The sequence below is a fragment of the Scyliorhinus torazame genome, chromosome 17 (assembly GCF_047496885.1).
Source record: "Scyliorhinus torazame isolate Kashiwa2021f chromosome 17, sScyTor2.1, whole genome shotgun sequence".
Taxonomy (NCBI): Eukaryota; Metazoa; Chordata; class Chondrichthyes; order Carcharhiniformes; family Scyliorhinidae; genus Scyliorhinus; species Scyliorhinus torazame.
Window position 1 is genome coordinate 61,314,099 of NC_092723.1, and position 24,131 is coordinate 61,338,229.

At 44.0% G+C, this 24,131-nt stretch overlaps 1 protein-coding gene across 5 annotated transcripts in view; it reads left to right on the forward strand.

The window, feature by feature from the left end:
* Positions 1-24,131, forward strand: part of ilrun (inflammation and lipid regulator with UBA-like and NBR1-like domains) — a 135,567-nt gene that overhangs the window by 71,267 nt on the left and 40,169 nt on the right. For all 5 annotated transcript variants that reach the window (XR_011935768.1, XM_072480505.1, XM_072480508.1 and 2 more), the window contains 2 exons: positions 16,207-16,404; positions 19,131-19,459. Coding sequence is in view for 4 of the 5 variants with exons in the window: in XM_072480505.1 (XP_072336606.1) it covers positions 16,207-16,404; positions 19,131-19,459 (527 nt within the window). In the remaining variant the exon portion in view is untranslated. The remainder of the gene's footprint in view (positions 1-16,206; positions 16,405-19,130; positions 19,460-24,131) is intronic.

Below are 24,131 nucleotides of genomic sequence, written 5' to 3' on the forward strand. Positions count from 1 at the left end.
TGGAAACACTTCCCTTTTGTCTACATTCAATTTGTATCCCGAAAAAGCACTAAACTTCCCCAATATGTCCATTATCCTAACCATACACTCCCAACGGATTTGAAATGTGTAGCAGCAAGTCATCCGCATACAGCGAAACCCTATGCTCTCTACCTCTCCTTCAGATACCCGACCACTCTCTCGATGCTTCGAGCGCAGTAGCCAAAGGTTTGAAAGCCAGCGCAAACAGAAGCGGGGACAGCGGGCACCCTTGCCTTGTGCTCCTATATAATCAGAAATCTCCAGAGCTCATTGAGTTTGTCCTTACACTAGCCGTAGGGCAGCATACAGTAACTGCACCTAGGCGATAAACGTAGGCCCGAACCCGAACTTCCCCAGCACCTCAAACAGATACCTCCACTCTACCCTATCAAACGCTTTTTCTGCTTGCATGGACACAATAACCCCTGACACGTTACCCTTCGACAAGAGTCATAATCACAATCAACAATCGTCTAATATTGCTCGACAGCTGCAGCCCTCACACAAAACCCGCCTGGTCCTCTGAGGCCACCTCTGGCGCACACCCTTCCAGCTGCCTGGCCAACACCTTCTAACACCTTCATGTCTGTGTATAAAAGAGAGGTGGGCTATATGACTCCCACTCCACTGGGTCCTTATCCTTCTTGGTGATTAAAGAAATTGCTGGCTGAACCAACGTGGCCGGCAGCTTCACCCGTGCCAACGAATCGTTAAAACAGCTCCAAAAGATGTGGGCCGCAAACTGTTTATAAAAATCGACTGGAAAGCCATCTGGCCCTGGCGCAATCCCCGACTGCATCGACCCAATCGACTCCATTACCTCCTGTAGCCCCGGTGGCGCCTCCAGTCCGTCCCTGTCCCTTCCCCTTCTCTATCTCTGGGAACACCAGCCCATCCAAAAAACACCCCATCTCCGGCTCCTCCCCTCGGGGCTCAGACCTGTAGAAGGTCCCAAATGCTTCATTAATTTTCTCCGGCGTCATCACAAACTCTCCCCCACTGCCCCCAAATCCCTATCCCTATCTCCCACGTGGCCACTTGGCATCTCAATTGATGCGCTAACAGGCGGCTGGCTTTCTCCTCATACTCATGCAGAACCTCCCTCGATCGCCAAAGCTGGCCCACGGCCTTCCCTGTCACCAACATATCCAATTCCCCTTGTAACATCTTCCGTTCTGCCAAAAGCTCTCTGTTCGGAGCCACTGAATACCATCAGTCCACTTCCAAAATTTTCCCCACCAACCTCTATCGTTCCTCCATCTCCAGCTTATCTCGATGGACCTTGTACGATATCAGCTCCCCCTGCACCATTGCCTTCAACAACCTCCCAAAACATGGAGGGTGAGACCTCCCCGTTTTGGTTGAACTCTATATACTCCTTTATCACCCAAGTCGCCTTTCCACAAAACTTTGTATTCCCCAGCAGTGCCGGATCCATCTTCCACGAGGACCTCTGTGCCCGGCCCATACCAAGTATTGCACTCATGTGGTGCAGTGTGTGGTGGTCCAAGACCACGATTGCTGCACATTCCACCCTCACTATCCACAGGAGTACCGATTTCCCCACCATGAAAATATCTATACAGGAGTATACACGGCGTACATGGGAGAAGTACCTCCCTCTCCCGGATGTCTCGACCTCCATGTGCCCGGCCCATACCAAGTATTACACCCATGTGGTGCAATGTGTGGTCCAAGACCACGATTGCTGCACATTCCACCCTCACTATCCATAGGAGTACCGATTTCCCCGCCATGAAAATATACAGGAGTATACACGGCGTACATGGGAGAAGTACCTCCCTCTCCCGGATGTCTCGACCTCCATAGGTCCACCCCCCACTCCACCCCAAAATCTGTTCCACTTACACCCCCAGCTCCTTCGCCATTCCGGACCTGACCAATGACTTTGGGCTCAAACGATCCATCCGAGAGTCCAACACACAATTGAAATTGCTCCCCCCATTATTAATTGATGCGAGTCCAGATCCGGAATGGCCGCCACCATCTTTTTGACAAACTCCACATCATTACAATTGGGCACATAGACGTTTATAGACACCACCAACACTTCCTCCAAAACCCTCCTCGACATCACGTACCGACCCCCTGGGTCCCGCACCTCGCTGGCCACCACAAACACCACCCTTTTACTAAATAGGATCGCACACCTCTCAACTTGGAATCAAACTCCGTGTGAGATGTCTGCCCCACCCACCCCTTTCTCGACCTCAGCTGATCCTTCACCTGCAGGTGCGTCTCCTGCAGAAAAATTACCTCCATCTTTAAACTTTCAAGCTGTGCAAACACCGGCCCATTCGCCCGCTGCACAAGCCAAGTCAGTATCCTCACCGGGGATTTCTGAACTCTTTTCCCCCCCCACCCACCTTTCTTGTGCCCACACAAAATGGCCATCCCTCTCTTCTGCCCTGCCTCCACCCAACCAACTAGCTGCGTCACGAGCGCACTCCCCTCCCACTGCCCGACCCCTACCCACCCCCCAAACTATCTACCCCCCCCGTCTCTCTGGCTACTTGTTGTAGCCCCCTCTCTCACACTGCTTTCGTTCACCAGCATCCCTGCTAGCCCCCATGCATTTTGCCCAAACTGCTAATACCAAATAGACACGGTGCACATGGGAGAAGTAGGAAAATTCTCTCTCTCCCGGATGTCTCGACCACCATGGGTCCAACCCCCCTCCCCCAATCTGGTTCATGAACACCCCCAACTCCTTTGCCATTCTGGACCTGACCAGTGACTTTGGGCTCAAGCTATCCATCCAAGAGTCTAAACAGGCCAACATGTGCAAAAAACCAAACATTGTACAAAGATATCACAAACCATTAACATGCCTCCAAACCATGCTCCTTAAAAAAGTCATTCGGTACAACACCCCAAACCAGACCTTGTTCCAAAAAAGCATCACTTTGGCCTGGTTAAAACCCCCATGGCTTGGCCAGGTTGGCCCCAATATACTGATATATTGGGATCCGCTGATCCTCCCAACTGCAGTCTCACATCATCCTCCCCCACCTCAGAATCTTCTCCTGGAATTTATGCAGTAGGACTATCGCCACCCACGGCGGCTCCCCCTACTCTTGGCTTGTCTTAGCGATCAGCGATCCGAGGCCCTCTCGCAGACCTCCTCATCAACCAGCTTTGCAAACATCTTTGAAACATAGCTCGTGGCACTCATTCTCTCCCTCCTCCGGCAGCCCCACTATTAGTAAATTCTGCGGCCTGGACCGATTCTCCTGATTGTCCACCTTTACCGTCAACTCCTTACATGCCACTCCCAACATCGCCTCCTCTGCCTCCAACTCGACAATCTGATCAGTGTGATCCGTTACCACACTTTCTACCTCACGGATCGTCACCTTTTGATTCCAGGTGCTTCTGCACCACCTCCAAAGTCCCGCAAAGAGGGGCTACCTTGGACCAGTCCTCTAGCATCTCTAGCCGATGCTGCTGGAGCTCCCCCTTAATCAACACCATCAATTGCTCCACGGGCATTGGGTGGATGACGACGACACTCCTGACTCCGCCATGCTTTCTGTTTCTGCGCCACGCAGATCCTGATGCTCTGGAGCTGTTGCCTTATTCGATTTCTGCCAGGTGTGGTAACCTGCTGGCATTATACTTCGGAGGAGAATTCAACTCTTAAGAACAAAGAACAATACAGCACAGGAACAGGCCCTTTTGCCCTCCAAGCCTGCACCGACCATGGTACCTGCCTAAACTAAAACTGTAAGCACTTACGGAGTCCACATCCTTCCATTCCCACCCTATTCATATACTTGTCTAGATGCCCCTTAAATGCCTCTATCGTACCTGCTCCCACCACCTCCCCAGGCAGTGCGTTCCATATATTTACCACCCTCTGTGTAAAAAAAACTTGCGTTGCACATCTGTTCTAAACTTTTCTCCACGCACTTTAAACCTATATCCCCTAGTACTTGACTCTCCTACCCTCTGAAAGAGCATCTGACTATCCACTCAGTCCATGCCACTCATGATCTTGTAGACCTCTATCAGGTCACCTCAACCTCCGTCGTTCCAGTGAGAACGGACCGAGTTTATCTAACCTCTCCTCATAGCTAATGCCCGCCATGCCAGGCAACATCCTAGTAAACTGCTTCTGTACCCTCTCCAAAGAATCCACATCCTTCTGGTAGTGTGCCAACCAGAATTGTACACACTATTCCAAATGAGGCCTAAATAAGGTCCTGTGCAGCTGCAACATGACTTGCCAATTTTTATATTCAATGCCCCGACCGATAAAAGGCCAGCATGCCGTATGCCTTCTTGACCACCTTATCCACATGCGTTGCCACTTTCAGTGATCGGTGGACATGCACGCCCAGATCTCTCTGTCTGTCAGTACTTGCAAGAGTACTACCATTTATTGTGTAATTCCTACATGCATTGGACCTTCCAAAGTACATTATCACACACTTGTCTGGATTAAACTCCATCTGCCATTTCTCTGCCCAAGACTCCAACCAGTTTATATTCTGCTGTATCCTCTTACAATCCTCTTCACTATCTGCAACTCCACCAATTTATGTGTCGTATGCTAACTTACTAATCAGACCAGCTACATTTTTTCCCAAATCATTTATATACACCATGAACAACAAAGGCCCCAGAACTGATCCCTGTGGTATTGCCGCTAGTCACAGCCTTCCATTCAGAAACGTACCAGTCTACTGTTACCCTCTGTCTTCTGTGCCCAAGCCAGTTCTGTGTCCAACTTGCCAGCTCTCCTCTGATCCCGTGTGCCTTCACCTTTTGTATCAGTCTGCCATGAGGTACCTTGTCAAAGGCTTTACTGAAGTCCATGTGCACAACATCTACTGCCTTCCCCTCATCTATCATCTTTGTCACTTCCTCAAAAAACTCGATCAAATTAGTGAGGCCCCCTTCAAAAAACCATGCTGTCCATCACTAATAAGTCCATTTGTTTCCAAATGTGAGTAAAGAATCTTTTCCAATAATTTCCCTACCATTGACGACTCACCGGTCAATAATTTCCTGGATTAGCCCTGCTGTCCTTCTTAAACAATGGAACAACATTGGCTACTCCCCAGTCCTCTGGAACTTCACCTGTAGCCAATGAGGATACAAAGATCACTGTCAAGGCACCAGCAATTTCATCCCTTGCCTCCCTCAGTATTCTGGGGTAGATCCCATCAGGCCCTGGGGGCTTACGGCAGCACGGTAGCACAGTGGTTAGCACAGTTGGTTCACAGCTCCAGGGTCCCAGGTTCGATTCCCAGCTTGGATCACTGTTTGTGCAGAGTCTGCACATTCTCCCCATGTCTGCGTGGGTTTCCTCCGGGTGCTCCAGTTTCCTCTCACGGTCCAAAGATGTGAAGGTTAGGTGGATTGGCCATGCTAAATTGCCCTTAGTGTCCAAAATTGCGCTTAGTGATGGATGGGGTTACTGGGTTATGGGGATAGGGACCTTGTGGACTTTGTATAGGGTGCTCTTTTCAAGAGCCGGTGCAGACTCGATGGGCCGAATGGCCTCCTTCTGCACTGTAAATTCTATGTAAATCTACTCCCCATCCACCAAGTCCTTCTCTTTGGTGAATACTGAGGCAAAGTATTAATTTAATATCTCTCCCATTTCCTCTGGTTCCATACATAGATTCCCTCCAATATCCTGGACCAACCCTTTCTGTGGTTACCCTCTTGCTGTTTACATATGTGTAAAACGCCGTAGGATTTTCCTTAATCCTGTTTGCCAACGACATTTCATGACCCCTTTTAGCCTTCCTAACTCCTACTTTAAGTTCCTTCCTATTTGCTTTATTTTCTTCAAGGGCTTCATCTGTCCTAAGCCTTTTAGACCTTTTTCTTTGTGACAAGGTTCATAATATCCCTCGTTAACCAGGGTTCCCTATACTTGCCACGCTTTTCTTTCGTCCTCACCGGTACATGCCGGTCCTGAATTCTAATCAACTGACGTTTGAAAGCCTCCCACATGCCGGATGTTGATTTTCCCTCAAACAGCCTCGCCCAGTCAACATTCTCCAGATCCTGCATAATGCTGTTGTAATTAGCCTTCCCCCAGTCTAACACCTTCACTTGAGGACCACTCTTGTCCTTTTCCATAAGCAGCTTAAAACTTACAGAATTATGATCACTGTTCCCGAAATGATCTCCTATAGAAACTTCGATCACCTGACCGGGCTCATTCCTCAGCACCACGTCTAATATGGCCCCTTCCCGAGTTGGGCTGTTTACATATTGTTTCAAGAAACCCTTCTGATAGCTCCTTACAATTCTGCTCCATCCATACCCTTAGCAGTAAGTGTGTCCCAGTTAATATAGGGGTAGTTAAAATCACCCACCACAACAACCCTATTGTTTATGCACCTTTCCAAGATCTCTCTGCATATCTGCTCCTCGATCTCCCGCTGGCTGTAGGGAGTCTGTAGTAAACCCCCAACATTGTGACAGCACCCTTCCTATTCCTGAGCTCTACCCATATTGCCTTGCTGCCTGAACCCTCCAAGGTGTCCTCCCTCAGCACAGTTGTGGTATTCTCCTTAACCAATGATGCAACTCCCCCACCCCTTTTGCAGCTCCCTCTATCCTGCCTGAAGCATCTAAATCCTAGAATGTTTAGTTGCCAATCCTGTCTCTCTTTCAACCAAGTTTCTGTAATAGCAAAACATCATAATTCCACGTACTAATCCAAACTCTAAGTTCATCTGTCTTACCTGAAATACTCCTCGCATTGAAACTAATGCACTTCAGCCCACCAGCCCCGCTGAATTGACCAACCACTCCCTGCCTGCTCTTCCTCCCTGCCTAAACTCACACCACTTTTGCACAATCTCCAACAAAAGCACCTATTAATCGGGCAGAAAGGACCAAAACAAAAGCTTTCAAACAGCAGCCATCTTGTGTGCGATCGATGAGCTGATAGCCACCACCAGAAATCTGCCCCCTTGTTAACATAGAAAAACAAAGAAAATACAGCACAGAACAGGCCCTTCGGCCCACGATGTTGTGCCGAACCTTTGTCCTAGATTAATCATAGATTATCATTGAATTTACAGTGCAGAAGGAGACCATTCGGCCCTTTGAGCCTGCACCGGCTCTTGGAAAGAGCACCCTACCCAAACTCAACACCTCCACCCAACACCAAGGGCAATTTTGGACATTAAGGGCAATTTATCATTGGCCAATTCACCTAACCTGCACATCTTTGGACTGTGGGAGGAAACCGGAGCACCCGGAAGAAACCCACGCAGACACGGGGAGGACGTGCAGACTCCGCACAGTGACCCAAGCCGGAATCGAACCTGGGACCCTGGAGCTGTGAAGCAATTGTGCTATCCACAATGCTACCGTGCTGCCCTTAAGAACAAATAAATCTACACTATATCATTTTACCGTAATCCATGTACCTATCCAATAGCTGGCTGAAGGTCCCTAATGTTTCCGACTCAATTACTTCCACAGGCAGTGCATTCCATGCCCCCACTACTCTCTGGGTAAAGAACCTACCTCTGATATCCCTCCTATATCTTCCACCTTTCACCTTAAATTTATGTCCCCTTGTAATGGTTTGTTCCACCCGGGGAAAAAGTCCCTGACTGTCTACTCTATCTATTCCCCTGATCATCTTATAAACCTCTATCAAGTCACCCCTCATCCTTCTCCGTTCTAATGAGAAAAGGCCTAGCACCCTCAACCTTTCCTCGTAAGACCTACTCTCCATTCCAGGCAACATCCTGGTAAATCTCCTTTGCACCTTTTCCAAAGCTTCCACATCCTTCCTAAAATTAGGCGACCAGAACTGTACACAGTACTCCAAATGTGGCCTTACCAAAGTTTTGTACAGCTGCATCATCACCTCACGGCTCTTAAATTCAATCCCTCTGTTAATGAACGCGAGCACACCATAGGCCTTCTTCACAGCTCTATCCACTTGAGTGGCAACTTTCAAAGATATATGAACATAGACCCCAAGATCTCTCTGCTCCTCCACATTGCCAAGAACTCTACCGTTAACCATGTATTCCGCATTCATATTTGTCCTTCCAAAATGGACAACCTCACACTTTTCAGGGTTAAACTCCATGTGCCACTTCTCAGCCCAGCTCTGCATCCTATCTATGTCTCTTTGCAGCCGACAACAGCCCTCCTCACTATCCACAACTCCACCAATCTTTGTATCGTCTGCAAATTTACTGATCCACCCTTCAACTCCCTCATCCAAGTCATTAATGAAAATCACAAACCGCAAAGGACCCAGAACTGATCCCTGCGGTACGCCACTGGTAACTGGGATCCAAGCTGAATATTTGCCATCCACCACCACTCTCTGACTTCTATCGGTTAGCCAGTTCGTTATCCAACTGGCCAAATTTCCCACTATCCCATGCCTCCTTACTTTCTGCATAAGCCTACCATGGGGAACCTTATCAAATGCCTTACTAAAATCCATGTACACTACATCCACTGCTTTACCTTCATCCACATGCTTGGTCACCTCCTCAAAGAATTCAATAAGACTTGTAAGGCAAGACCTACCCCTCACAAATCCGTGCTGACTATCTCTAATCAAGCAGTGTCTTTCCAGATGCTCAGAAATCCTATCCTTCAGTACCCTTTCCATTACTTTGCCTACCACCGAAGTAAGACTAACTGGCCTGTAATTCCCAGGGTTATCCCTTGTCCCTTTTTTGAACAGGGGCACGACATTCGCCACTCTCCAATCCCCTGGTACCACCCCTGTTGACAGTGAGGACGAAAAGATCATTGCCAACTGCTCTGCAATTTCATCTCTTGCTTCCCATAGAATCCTTGGATATATCCCGTCAGGCCCGGGGGACTTGTCTATCCTCAAGTTTTTCAAAATGCCCAACACATCTTCCTTCCTAACCAGTATTTCCTCGAGCTTACCAATCTGTTTCACACTGTCCTCTCCAACAATATCGCCCCTCTCATTTGTAAATACAGAAGAAAAGTACTCGTTCAAGACGTCTCCTATCTCTTCAGACTCAATACACAATCTCCCTCTACTGTCCTTGATCGGACCTACCCTCGCTCTAGTCATTCTCATATTTCTCACATATGTGTAAAAGACCTTGGTGTTTTCCTTGATCCTACCCACCAAAGATTGTTCATGCCCTCTCTTAGCTCTCCTAATCCCTTTCTTCAGTTCCATCCTGGTTATCTTGTATCCCTCCAATGCCCTGTCTGAACCTTGTTTCCTCAGCCTTACATAAGTCTCCTTTTTCCTCTTAACAAGACATTCAACCTCTCTTGTCAACCATGGTTCCCTCACTCGACCATCTCTTCCCTGCCTGACAGGGACATACATATCAAGGACACGTAGCACCTGTTCCTTGAACAAGTTCCACATTTCACTTGTGTCCTTCCCTGCCAGCCTATGTTCCCAACTTATGCACTTCAATTCTTGTCTGACAACATCGTATTTACCCTTCCCACAATTGTAAACCTTGCCCTGCTGCACGTACCTATCCCTCTCCATTACTAAAGTGAAAGTCACAGAATTGTGATCACTATCTCCAAAATGCTCCCCCACTAACAAATCTATCACTTGCCCTGGTTCATTACCAAGTACTAAATCCAATATTGCCCCTCCTCTGGTCGGACAATCTACATACTGTGTTAGAAAAGCTTCCTGGACACACTGCACAAACACCACCCCATCCAAACTATTTGATCTAAAGAGTTTCCACTCAATATTTGGGAAGTTAAAGTCGCCCATGACTACTACCCTATGACTTCTGCATCTTTCCAAAATCTGTTCCCAATCTGTTCCTCCACATCTCTGCTACTATTGGGGGGGCCTATAGAAAACTCCTAACAAGGTGACTGCTCCTTTCCTATTTCTGACTTCAACCCATACTACCTCAATAGGGTGATACTCCTCGAACTGCCTTTCTGCAGCTGTTATACTATCTCTAATTAATAATGCCACCCCCCCCCCCCCCCCCCACCTCTTTTACCACCCTCCCTAATCTTATTGAAACATCTATAACCAAGGGGAACAGCTAGTTACCGTCCACCCTGTCCAAACCCCTCAGAATTTTACACACCTCAATCAGGTCCCCCCTCCTCAGCCTTCTGTTCTAAAGAAAACAACCCAAGCCTATCTAGCATCTCTTCATAGTTCAAAAGCTCCTTCCCAGGCACCATCCTGTTGCATCTCCTCTGCACCCTCTCCAGTGCAACGATATCCCTCCTGAAGTGAGATGACCAGAACTGCAAACACTACTCCAGCTGCGGACTAACCAAAGTTTTGTACAGCTCCAACATAACCTCTCTGCTCTTATAATTGATAAAGGCAAGTGTCCAGTATGCCTTCATATCTATCCAATTAACCTGTCCTGCCTTCAGGGGTCTGCGGACCAGCACCCAAGATCCCTCTGTTCCTCTGAGCTTCAAAGTCTCCTGCCATTCATTGTCTTGTTATTACTTTGCAGAATCTCACACTTTTCAGGGTTAAATTCTATCTGCTTCATTAAGCCAATTTTGATCCAACTTGCCAAGTTAGCCTGGATCCTCTGTACTTTTACCTTCATCAATCCCCCATGTGGGATCTTTTCAAAAGCTTTGCTGAAATCCTTATAACATATATCAGCTGCACTATCTTCATCTACACACCCGATCACCTCCTTGAAAAATTCAATCAAATTCATCAGCCATGCTGACTATCCCTAATCAAACTTGCTTCTCCAAGTGGAGATTAATTTTCTCCTTCAGAATTTTCTCCAATAGTTTCCCTATCACTGATGTGAGACTGACAGCTCTGTAATTTCCTGGTTTATCTCTTACCACCCTTTGTGAAAAATGGAACCATGTTAGTTGGCCACCAATCCTTTTCCACCTCCCCTCTTGCCAAAGAAGAATAAAACACTTGGGTCAGAGCCCCTGTAATTTCCTCCCTTGTCTCCCATAGCAGCTTGGGATACAACTCATCCGGACCTGGGAATTTGCCCACTTTTAAGCCCACCAGAACCTCCAATATTTCCTCATTCCCTATGTCAAACTGTTCAAGAACCTCATGGTCCCTCTCCCCGAATTCTGTACCTACATCCTCCTCCTCCCGAGTAAAGATAACGACGTTAAGCACTCGTTTCACAACCTACCATTGCCCTGTGAGCTCCATGCACAATTTCTCCCTTGGCCCCTAATGCGTCCTACTCTTTCCCTGGTTATCCTTTTCTCCTTAATATTCTTATAAAATATCTTTGGATTCTCCCATATATTACTTTTTCTTGCCCCCCCCCTCTTTGCTCTCCTAATGGTTTTATGAAATTCTGCTCCCCCCCCTCCCCCCCGCACTTTCTATGCTCCACTAGGGCCTCTGCTGATTTGCCTTCTTTGTACCTACTAAAAGAATCTCTTTTCTTTCTTATCAAGTCTTGAATATTCCTGGACATCTAGGGTTCTCTGTGCCTGTTGCTCTTACATTCCACCCTAAAGGGAATATGTTGGACCTGTAATCGCCCCTTTTCCTTTTCCAATGCCTCCCACTGTTCTGCTGTAGATTTTCCCACAAGAAGCTGTTTCCAGTCTACTTTGGCCTTTTAAGAACAATAAGAACATAAGAACTAGGAGCAAGAGTAGGCCACCTGGCCCCTCGAGGCTGCTCCGCCATTCAATGAGATCATGGCTGATCTTTTGTGGACTCAGCTCCACTTTCCGGCCTGAACACCATAACTCTTAATCCCTTTATTCTTCAAAAAACTATCTATCTTTATCTTAAAAGCATTTAATGAAGGAGCCTCAACTGCTTCACTGGGCAAGGAATTCCATAGATTCACAACCCTTTGGGTGAAGAAGTTCGTCCTAAACTCAGTCCTAAATCTACTTCCCCTTATTTTGAGGGTATGCCCCCTAGTTCTGCTTTCACCCGCCAGTGGAAACAACCTGCCCGCATCTATCATATCTATTCCCTTCATAATTTTATATGTTTCTATAAGATCCCCCCTCATCCTTTTAAATTCCAATGAGTACAGTCCCAGTCTACTCAACCTCTCCTTGTAATCCAACCCCTTCAGATCTGGGATTAACCTAGTGAATCTCCTCTGCACACCCTCCAGAACCAGTACGTCCTTTCTCAGGTAAGGAGACCAAAACTGAACACACTGCTCCAGGTGTGGCCTCACTAACACCGTATAAAATTGCAGCATAACCTCCCTCGTCTTAAACTCCATCCCTCTAGCAATGAAGGACAAAATTCCATTTGCCTTCTTAATCACCTGTTGCACCTGTAAACCAACTTTGTGCACTAGCACACCCAGGTCTCTCTGCACAGCACCATGTTTTAATATTTTATCATTTAAATAATAATCCCTTTTGCTGTTATTCCTACCAAAATGGATAACCTCACATTTGCCAACATTGTATTCCATCTGCCAGACCCTAGCCCATTCACTTAACCTATCCAAATCCCCCTGCAGACTCCCGGTATTCTCTGCACTTTTTGCACTTTAGTGTTGTCTGCAAACTTGGATACATTGCCCTTGGTCCCCAACTCCAAATCATCTATGTAAATTGTGAACAATTGTGGGCCCAGCACTGATCCCTGAGGGACACCACTAGCTACTGATTGCCAACCAGGGAAACACCCATTAATCCCCACTCTTTGCTTTCTATTAATTAACCAATTCTCTATCCATGCTACTACTTTACCCATAATGCCAAGCATATTTTTCTTATGCAGCAACCTTTTTGTGTGGCACCTTGTCAAAGGCTTTCTGGAAATCCAGATATACCACATCCATTGGCTCCCCGTTATCTACCGCACTGGTAATGTCCTCAAAACATTCCACTAAATTAGTTAGGCACGACCTGCCCTTTATGAACCCATGCTGCGTCTGCCCAATGGGACAATTTCCATCCAGATGCCTCGCTATTTCTTCCTTGATGATAGATTCCAGCATCTTCCCTACTACCGAAGTTAAGCTCACTGGCCTATAATTACCCGTTTTCTGCCTACCTCCTTTTTTAAACAGTGGTGTCACGTTTGCTAATTTCCAATCCGCCGGGACCAGCCCAGTGTTTAGTGAATTTTGGTAAATTATCACTAGTGCATTTGTAATTTCCCTAACCATCTCTTTTAGCACTCTGGGATGCATTCCATCAGGGCCAGGAGACCTGTCTACCTTTAGCCCCATTAGCTTGCCCATCACTACCTCCTTAGTGATAACAATTATCTCAAGGTCCTCATCTGTCATAGTCTCATTTCTATCAGTCACTGGCATGTTATTTGTGTCTTCCACTGTGAAGACCGACCCAAAAAACCCTGTTCAGTTCCTCAGCCATTTCCTCATCTCCCATTATTAAATCTCCCTTCTCATCCTCTAAAGGACCAATATTTACCTTAGCCACTCGTTTTTGTTTTATATATTTGTAGTGTTTGTAATTTTCCTGTTGTCTTCTCATAAAATCTGCCATCCCCCAATCCAAAGCCGTTTTTTGCAGACCATCTTTTTTCTTTTCCATAACAAACTTATATCGTACTGTGTTGTGGTCGTTATCACTAAAATGTTCCCCCACTACCACCTTGAACACATGTCCGGCTTCGTTCCTCATAATCTGATCCATTGCACCTTGTTGGACCTTCTACATATTGACATAAAAAGCTTTCCTGAATACATTTCAAGAAATCCACCCCCTCAAAACCCTTTACACTATGCCTATCCCAATTAATGTTGGCGAAGTTGAAATCCTATTGTTTTACACACCAGTGAATTGTCTACATATCTGCTCCTCTATTGCCCACTAACTGTTTGGAGGCCAGTAATACACTTCCAGCAGTGTGACTGCCCACCTTTTATTCCTGAGCTCTATCCATTTGACCCTTCCAAGATATCGTCCCTCCTTACTGCAGTAACTGACTCCTTAATTAATAGTGCAACACCACCTCTTTTGTACCCCCCCTGCCTCACCTGAAGATTATTTACCCCGGAATGTTGAGTTGTTAGTTCTGCCCCTCCCTCAACCACGTCTGTGTGTTGGCAACAATATCACAATTTCATGTGTCAGTCCATTCCCTTAAATCATCAATTGTATCTGTAACATCCCAATATTAAAGTAGAGGCCATCCAGCTGCACCTTGCTCCCTTGGACTTCAACATGGCTGTACTCCTCTGTCTTGGTTCCTTTACAATATAATGCTGTGTCCCTATTGTACTAACACTGTGTCCCTTCCCCCTGCCAAACTCGTTTAAACTCCTCCCAAAACTAGCAAACCCACCTGCAAGGATGTTGGTCCCATTCTGGCTCGGGTACAGATCATCCTGCTTGTACATGTTTCGCCTTCCCCAGAAATGGTCCCAGTGGTCCAAGAATCTAAAACCCTCCCTCCTGCACCAACTCTTAAGTAAAATATTCATCTGTCCTATTCTACTATATCTGTACTCGCGAGCGCATGGAATTGGGAGTAATCCAGAGATTACAACTTTTGAGATCCTGCTTTTTAATCTGCTGCCTAGCTCCCTGAATTCCTGATGCAATATCTCATCCTTCATTCTACCTATATTGTTGGAATCAACGTGTACCTTGATCTCTGACTTAATGCCTTCCCCTTTCAAATGCCCTGAAGCCATTCAGTGACATCCCTGACTCTGGCCCCAGGGAGGCAACACACCATCCTGGAGCCACGCCTGCAGCTGCAGAAATGCCTGTCTGTTCCTCGAACTAAGGAGTTCCCTATCACTATCGCTCTTCCTTCCTCCTTCCTCACCTGTACAGCCAGGCTGCTTGTGCAACCAGAAGCTTGGCTCTGACTGCACTCCCTTGAGGAACCAATGCCCGCAGCAGCTTCCAAAATGGAATACCGATTTGAAAGGGGAACCCCAGAGGACTCCTGCACTACCAACCTGCTCCTCTTGACTGCCTGGTGATCACCCTTCTTTCCTCCAACCCCTTGAGCTGTGGTGTGACCACCCCTCTAAATGTGTTATCCACGTAACTTTTAGCCTCGTGGATGTGCCAAGTGTTTCCAGCCCGGCGCCGCTCAAGTTCTGAAACCTGGTGCTCAAATTTCTGCAGCTGGGAGCAGCACTTCATGCGCATGCGGTCATCTGGGATGCTGGTGTGGTCCATGACTTCCCAAACATAAAAAGTCACACAGATCTCGTAAATCAGGGTGAATTTCAGGCAGTAATTGGTGTTGCTGTCATGGTTTGATTATCATAGATTATCATAGAATTTACAATGCAGAAGGAGGCCATTCGGCCCATCGAGTCTGCACCGGCTCTTGGAAAGAGCACCCTACCCAAGGTCAACACCTCCACCCTATCCCCATAACCCAGTAACCCCACCCAATACTAAGGGCAATTTTGGACACTAAGGGCAATTTATCATGGCCAATCCACCTAACCTGCACATCTTTGCACTGTGGGAGGAAACCGGAGCACCCGGAGGAAACCCACGCACACACTGGGAGGATGTGCAGACTCCGCACAGACAGTGACCGAAGCGGGAAGCAAACCTGGGACCCTGGAGCTGTGAAGCAATTGTGCTATCCACAATGCTACCATGCTGTTTGGGATGAGACAATTAAATAAAATGGTACATGGATGTTTATAACATGTAAAAATAATCCTAATGATGTGGCTGAATGAGAGTATTTTCAGACTGTAACTAACCTCTGTTTGTGATGCTCCTCTTGTTTATTGGGGGGCATTCAGAGAAGTAAAAGTATGAAGCTATTTTTGTTCATGCTGGAGTTAAAATCTACGTTTTACCCATTCTGGACCAAATCATTTTATTTTGTGCGAATTAAAGCTTATTCTTTACTCTGTGCTTTTTAATTCTCCATTACATTGTTGCATTTCAATATTAGTTTGTGGCATGAATTTTTTTTTCTAATTTGGAGTGCTATATTTACTTTATCGGATTGAGTTTGTAAATTACTGCAGAGGCTGGTAATCTGAAATTAAAACAACCTGCTGGAAAGCTCGGGTAGAAATAGCACAAACGTTTTGAGTTGAACACGGCTCTTCTTTGGAACTCTGGAATCATATTGGACTCGAAATGTTAATTCTGTTTCTCCCTCCACAAATGTTGCCAGAACTGTTGTTTTCCCAGCACTTTCTGTTCTTATAATAGTTTTTGAATACTTGAGTTGATGTCTAAACGGACAATACTGTTCTCCTTGTTTTCCCCCTTCCTTCCTAGGCACAGAGCAATGGCCTCCTGGTGTGTCTTTAAAATACGTGGGAGGTGACCAATTTGGGCATGTTAATATGGTGATGGTCCGGTCATTGGAACCTCAGGAAGTTACTGATGTCAGCGTTCAGATGCGAAGTCCAACTACGCCAGCAATGTACCAGGGACAGTGGCGCATGTGTACAGCTACTGGGCTTTACTTTGGAGGTAATGAGGTGAAAAGAGTCACCTGCTCTAATTTTCTTCAAGTAATGAACAGTAATTTGATCATCTCTTCTGTGTGTGTAAATTCCAGAGGTCTGAGGGTGTAGAATCATAAAATATTGTGCAAGGCCAGTGGAACTTTGATAAATTAGCAAGTAACTGCAATGACTTACCAACCTCTTCATTATGCAGACCATAGATCATCAAAATCTTTTGCAGACTACAATGTATGCAATCTATTATTTACATTGCCTACGGTTGTTCGAAGTCAAACTTATATATCAACTGGTATTAAAAATGCAGCAATTTCTAATAGTTTATGATGCATACTCACAAATACATTGTGGGTTATATTGAACAAGGATGTTTTTGAAGCAAATTACATTGTGAATAATAATATAACATTGATTATGATACATATGAGGTACACATAATTGTATTTTTTTTCCCCCCAGTACTCGCACGAACCACTGGTTGGGAACCACTGCCTCTGTACATATATTCTATTGTTAGAGGGTGGGCTTGCATTTCTGTCAACTTTTACATCTCTGGAACAGGGGTGCCTAAATTATAACCTGTCAGTCATATCTGGCTGACGAATCCTGATAATCTGGCCCATGAAGGGAATATAACTCTTTTTGCAACTCTTATTTGTTACACAATTGGTATTATTATGCCAAAGGTAATTCTTGACAATGTTGTCTCATGGGTGGATAAATCCTTAATCAGGATAGCGTCTGCAACTTGAGATATGTTTAGATTAATGAAACATTTCTGTTTAACGTTATAATTAGCCCCTGAGGCTCCACAGCGTGCATTAAAACTGCCACAAAGAGAAAAGGCTTTGATATGCTTCCAGAACGATCCTGATCTTTCATCATTCTGCAATTACACCTCATTCCATTTTAATAGGATAAATATTTCAGCTTTAAAATGTTTATACACTATTTTAAGTACATTTTTGTGTGGCACGGTAGCACAGTAGTTAGCACTGTTTCTTCACAGGGCCAGAGTCCCAAGTTCGATTCCTGGCTTGAGTCACTGTGTGGAGTCTGCACGTTTTCCCCTTGTCCACGCGGATTTCCTCTGGGCGCTCCAGTTTCCTCCCACAAGTCCTGAAAGACGTGCTTGTTAGATGAATTGGACATTCTGAATTCTTCCTCCGTGTACCCGAACAGGCGCCGTAGTGTGGTGACTAGGGGATTTTCACAGTAACTTCATTGCAATGTTAATGTAAGCCTACTTGTGACAATGCATAGATTATTATTTGATGGTAGTTCTCTATTTCCCCCCGTCCACTTAATCCTCTGTCTCCTACTTATCCTCCAAAATAAAGTAACGTTTTTGTTCATAACATTTTTTAATAAAGATCACCATTTGATGACATGAAGGTCCGGCAAGTAAGTGTGTACCAATGCTTATATTTAACAAGCTGTTTGTGATGTTCTGTGCATTTTAGATAGGCTCACTCTTGAGTGCTTGCATCACTCCTACTTCTTTATCTACTCTTGCTCCCTCCCACTTCTCAGAAATGCTTAACAAAACGTAAAATACTCAATATGTAATAGGTTTGGACAGGTTTTTGAATCTGGGTGATTGCATATTTTCTTTTGAATTCTGTTCAAAATGCTTTCACCACTCTTTATTGTAGTCATGGTGGACAACTTTGCAAATGGCTAAAAAAAGCATCACAACAGAAAAGATATTGGTAGGATGATGGGTTATATCCATGATTTTGTTATGTGATAAATTCATCCTCTTGACTATATTGCATTTGAAATAGTGCAGAATGGCCATCAATTTCTTCCACACAGTAAGGAAACACTGGGATGAGAGTCAACTCTTGGCTGTGCTTGTGTGTCTCCTCACTGGTCTTAGAATGAGATTTGAGACTTGGGAAAAAGGTCCCCTTGTGCATTTTTAGTTGGGGCTCGTGTGTGGCATGGGAAGATACAAAAATCCTTCTCATGAGGAAGTATTTACGCACTGAGGCATTAGGCAGGAAGGAAACTGGTTCATCTCAGATGTGTGCTGGTAAGATGCCGTAGCTGATGTAAATGCTCCTCGACAAAACGACGGCGGGGAGGGGATGTGGCTAAAGACCTGATTGCAGTTTAATGACTGCTTCCCTCTTTGTAGAAAGTAGGTGTATTGCTATTCAAGTAAATTAGAACTGAGTTTAACTGTGATGATCCTTCATAATCAAATAGCCTCACCATCGTTAAAAATGACCTCCTTGGAAAGACCACATGTTGTCAGTTAAAGCCTACCACTGAAGGAAACAGCAGAAAATTGGTAGCAACGGGAATTCAAGACTTATTCTTACCCTTAAAGGAAAATGCTGTAATATTTGGAAATCTAATAGAAAAATTGTTGTCATTTCAAGCGCAGTCCTTTCGAAACATTTTCCCTTTACAGATGCTACCTAACTTTGAGTATTTGCATTACTGGCTGTCTTCATTTCTTTTCCTTATGTCATTTCAGTCTTTTTCATAGGGCAACAATAAAAGTTGGAGAAAGAAATATATTTTGCAATTCATATTCCTAACTGAAAGTTCATCTTTATATATAGATTTTCAAAATAAGTGTTTCCATGGGGTGTAAAATATTTAGATGTAAATTGTACTGAGTTCTGTGGGTTATTAGAATATTTTACAGAAAGCAATTTTAGCTCTAAAAATCATAATTGCCATTCTTATCATAATTCCATGCTTTTGTGTCGCTCTCAGATGTGATTTGGGTGATTCTGAGTGTTGAAATCGGAGGCCTTTTAGGAGTTACGCAACAGCTTTCTTCATTTGAAACAGAATTTTCTTCACAACCCTGTCGCAAGATTGAAGGCAATTTTAACCCTTTCGCTTCACCGCAGAAAAACAGGCAATCTGAAGACAACAATGTGAAGGACCCCGGGGGCCAAAGTACAAATCCCATTAGTAAAAATTCATGGGGCCCAATTGAAGACCAAAATGAACAAGATCAAAATGGACTGTCGCAGAACTCTGTAAATATCTCCCCTAACAGTCACTCTAGCAACTTATCAGTGGTGACTTACAGTCAGGTAAATACAGAATGATTTATTTTGTTTGTCCCTTTTTATATTTTTTCTATGCATGTGTGAGTGAACTTATGAAGTTGAGGGATGATAGTGTTGGGAGAGGACCAGTTCCCATTTTATACCTTGAAGCACCATTGAAGAGCCCTAGCTCAGGTCATTCTGCAGGCCAGATGTCACAGGAGCCTGACTATATTTTTACTCTTGTTGCAAGTAAACCTTAACTTCAGAAGCGATTGCTGGATTAGTGAGGTTGTGTTAAAATTTGATATTGTAAAATTTGAGCTGAACTACCCGATTTGAAGTACTCTTGCCATTTGTTCTGGTGAAAATCTGTTTTATCTTGGATTGTAATGATGTATTGTATTGGTAAGCTTTCTCTTCTCTTTTATTTACTCCCTGGATAACAACAAATATAGATGGCTGAATTTTCTGCGACCTGCTGTTTGACATAAAATCCTTTTGAGTGCAATTTTCTTGCCACTGGGAGGTGTACCACATTTTGAATCCTTAGCTTCATAAGAGTATTTGAATGCTTACAGAGGCTGAAGAACACAAATGTATGTTATGAGTGTTCTGTAAATAAAATTAAAAATCCAACCTTTGTTTTAATTCATTTTAAGTTTCACTGTTTTGATTCTGAACTGTCTTTTTCTAGCATAGTATTTTATCTGTTTCTTCCTTAATCTGCCCAGTTCAAACTGCTTTCTCTCAGTAACGAGTGTGATGCGCTGCCTGTAGCTGAATCCTTTGCATCTGACATTCATACTAGTCCAGATTCAGATGATCCTTGACTTTTTCTTGCCTTAATTGTAGTGTGATGTGTGGTCCTGAACTTGTGCAAGTGAGTTGCTCTGTCTGTTACTTGTGATCCTTCAGCTGAGGATCCAACTTTCCTTGCTGGCTACACTATAATACTGAGTTTTTTTAAAGTTATAAAGTCTGCTTCCTTGTGTGAAAGCCAGAATCCGTACAATCCTGAAATGCCAGTTTTATAAACTTGAGTAAACACACGTACTTAGCTTGCTCATTATTAGATATGGAAAATAATTGGATATTTTATGTGCATTAGCGTTAATTTTCTTCCCCTCTCTCAAGACCCTTAATATCGTATGGTTACTTTGGCAGGAGGAATGATTCAGGAAACAGTTTTAAAATGGTTGGGATGTCCCAGATTGAATTCCTGGTCTGGGCTCCAGATATAGCTGGGGCAATGGTGAGTCAAATGCAGGGGCAGTACCATCAGCTGCGTCCTCAGCATAAGGAAAGAAAACATTTTTTGGGGTGTTGGTCCTTGAGCATGAATTAATAACCCATGCTAAATGTATAAGTAGGGGACTTGAAAAGGATTTGGGCCCCTTCTGCTGCAGGTGACCACAGATGAACAGGTTTATTATTCGAATTATTGTGTGAGGTACGAGTGCTCGGGAAGCCATATCCCACTGTAATTCCTAGCTAGTCAGGATAGGAGTCTTAAGGTGAGGTGTTTTAAGAAAAAAGCTCTCCACAATGTTTGTATTTAAATTCTGAAAAGAAATGAGCAGAATAAGGCAACAGAAAATCCACTTTCAGTTCTGCCCCATTCATCAAAATGTGGCGCTTGATATGTTACAGAAACAACTCTCGAGTACCTGCTAGTATTCATTTGCTCAAGTGATGCACAAAAGATAATTTGAGATAGCTTTGAATTCATTTTTCATCCAAAGAAGTACTCCACATTGATGAAATCCTAGTTGTATCAGCAGCAATAAAATGATATATGAGCTGACTGGTCCCATACATGGGGAGGGCAGGAAACCTTCTGCAGATCTGTCTGAGTAAAACAAAAAGCAGCTTCCAATGAGACCCTTAGTATGTACTGAAACTTGAAATATCCTTCGATTTAATTGTGAAAAATTGTGAGGAATTTGTTTTTGTATGGTAATATACCTGTGCTGTAGGGAACTGAAAGCACTTTAAATACTGAGCTGTTAAAAGATGAGTTGTGCTTCCCAAGTACCGTAGTTTTTGATTCTTTACTGCTGTGGGCCAGTGAAATAATTACTTTTCCAGTGCAAGTCCTTGATCATATCTATTTAGTGTTAAATGTCTATTTTGAATGTAAAATTGCTAATGTGGCTACAAGAAAATCTGTAACATTAATAACTAAATGGTTCCCTTTGTCGATGTGCGAAAAGGTTTTGAGGATGCCAGTTTTGAGTAAATTGATCAGCTAAACTAAACCAAATCTGGTTTAGCACACTGGGCTAAATCGCTGGCTTTTAAAGCAGACCAAGCAGGCCAGCAGCACGGTTCAATTCCCGTACCAGCCTCCCCGAACAGGCGCCGGAATGTGGCGACTAGGGGCTTTTCACAGTAACTTCATTGAAGCCTACTCGTGACAATAAGCGATTTTCATTTCATTTCATTTCATCTGAAGAACGAGATTGACTTCTCAAGTTCTGTTTTTCCATAACACTATATTCCTTCATTCCTTTTTTTTGTTGTTGTGATGTGATGCATGGAAGCTAATTGACAAACAGAGAAATATTTTCTATTTTTTCAAAGTAGCACTTCAATCTCTAGGAGAATGTCTGATTATTACTAAACCCTCATATCTCAGTCGCTGTGGTGTTTTATCAGTTCTTTCTTTTCCTGGTTTTTGGTCTTGCTTTGACTTCAGAGTAGTTTTCCAGGTCAAGAATATTCCTGATATAACTGTATTTCAGTTTCTAGCAAATATATTCCTGATGTTGCCACATGTTGCAGTTAGAACTTAGATTGGAATTCGCTTTAGGGCTGTAGTGAAATAAATAGGATTGAGTGTTTTGATAAGCAGTTTTATGTATTCTATTTAATAAGGGAGCTTGCATTGGTGTGAATGTGATAAACTTCTACCTCTATAATTGCAGGACCAAATCCTGTCAGAGGCTGGGTTCAACACACCTGAAGTGACAAGTTTGTAAGAATGCATAATTAATTGAACACAATCTTATTGATGATAAACCACCAAAACAAGAAATTCTCCATAAAAGTCTCATTTTAATCAGCATGAAAGATGCAAGGAGTTTCCCAAATGCTTGCAGTGCAGGGGAGAAGAGAAGAAGAATAACATTAGTTTAACAACTTGGGTTTCAACACTGAGTTGATAGCAGCTACAGTGGCACCCTTTACGGTCATATCAAATTATTCCTCTCTGCATTCCCTTCCTTTTTTCAGGAGACTTTGAGAGTCTTGGGCCACTTTCATAAACTACAGTTAAATGCCTTGAGCGCATAGAATGGCTTAATTGTAGATCAATAAATAAAGAGCTCACTGAAATGCAAAGAATAAGTTGTACATGAATGATTGCATCAATCGACTTTGGAAATCATTGCATTTTTAATTCCAAGATCAACCACAATCTTTATCTGAGTAATTCTGAGCTGCTAATAGCCAATCCTGAATACTATATTGTGCTCCAAGAAGTGACACGGTATATTGCTTGTGTGCTGTACCACAGTGCAACAATATATAAGAATGTGCATGTAATCTTCACTTGCTCAGTTCACATTTGGAAATGGAAGTGTATGGAAAGAAAAGGTGGCTTGCAGCAAAACATCTGGGGCCTTGGGAATGAGCACTGGTAAAATAGAGAGCAATTGGCTATTTTAAAAACTACTTAAAAGTTCTTCAAAGTAAGCTTCTTAGTGTGTATTTTTTCCAATCCCTTGAAGAATTGACTTGAGGCAAGAAACTTATCAGGATTGAAGAAACCTATTTATGTTCGGAGTCTGAGGAAATGACTATTGTGCTATTTTGGTGAATTTTTAATTACTCTGTCCAGTAATAAATCTAAATTTGTATTCGGCTGGCTAAGAACTCCCGAGACAGCTTTTGTCCATGGGTAGTTTACATTTCAAAAGTCACTGAATTTCTATGAAGTTATGAGCAGACATTTTCTTTCAGTGCTGCGCAGTTGTGTATGCACATCCTTTAAGGGGAACATTGACCCTGTCCATACATGAGTTTTTTGGTTACTCCTTCAGCCTGAGTCCATTACTTCCCTCTCTCATTTATTTTTTCTCTTTACCTGTCTTGGGCTAGCCTTTGTCCTATATTTCACCCAGTCATATTGCCTTTAATTTCTCCCCAATCTAAACATTTGCTCCGAACTTCTACTTCATCCCATGACTATTCCTTCTCACTATCCTGCAGTAACTCAGAGAGTTCCCTTTGTCAGTACTTTACAAAGGGCACATCAAGGCACCTCAGGCTTACTCTGTAAAAGTAACTGTTACAACTCCTGCATTCTCTTGAGGCGTAATCTCAGCAATTTTCTTGTCTTACTTCCCCCACCCACTACTGACCCCTTGAACTGCACCAGCAATTTAATAATCACTACCTCATGCTACCGCTTCCTACCGAATGTGTGTTTGTTGGAATCAATGCCCTTACCATCCACAACCTTTATTGTGATTGCATTGAAATCCATGTAATTGACCGAACGTCTTCCACTCCTCCTGGTATCACGTCTTCCATTCCTCCTGGTATCACGTCTTCCACTCCTCCTCGTAGCACCTCCTTTTGAGCATTTGCCTTTTTCCAACACGCTTATTTCTTCTTTTTAAGAAATTCTTGTTCGTCTCACCCACCTAAGTTTCTCATCAACGTAGCCTCATTCCTTTCCTCCCATAGACTCCACACAAAGTGCCTCCTT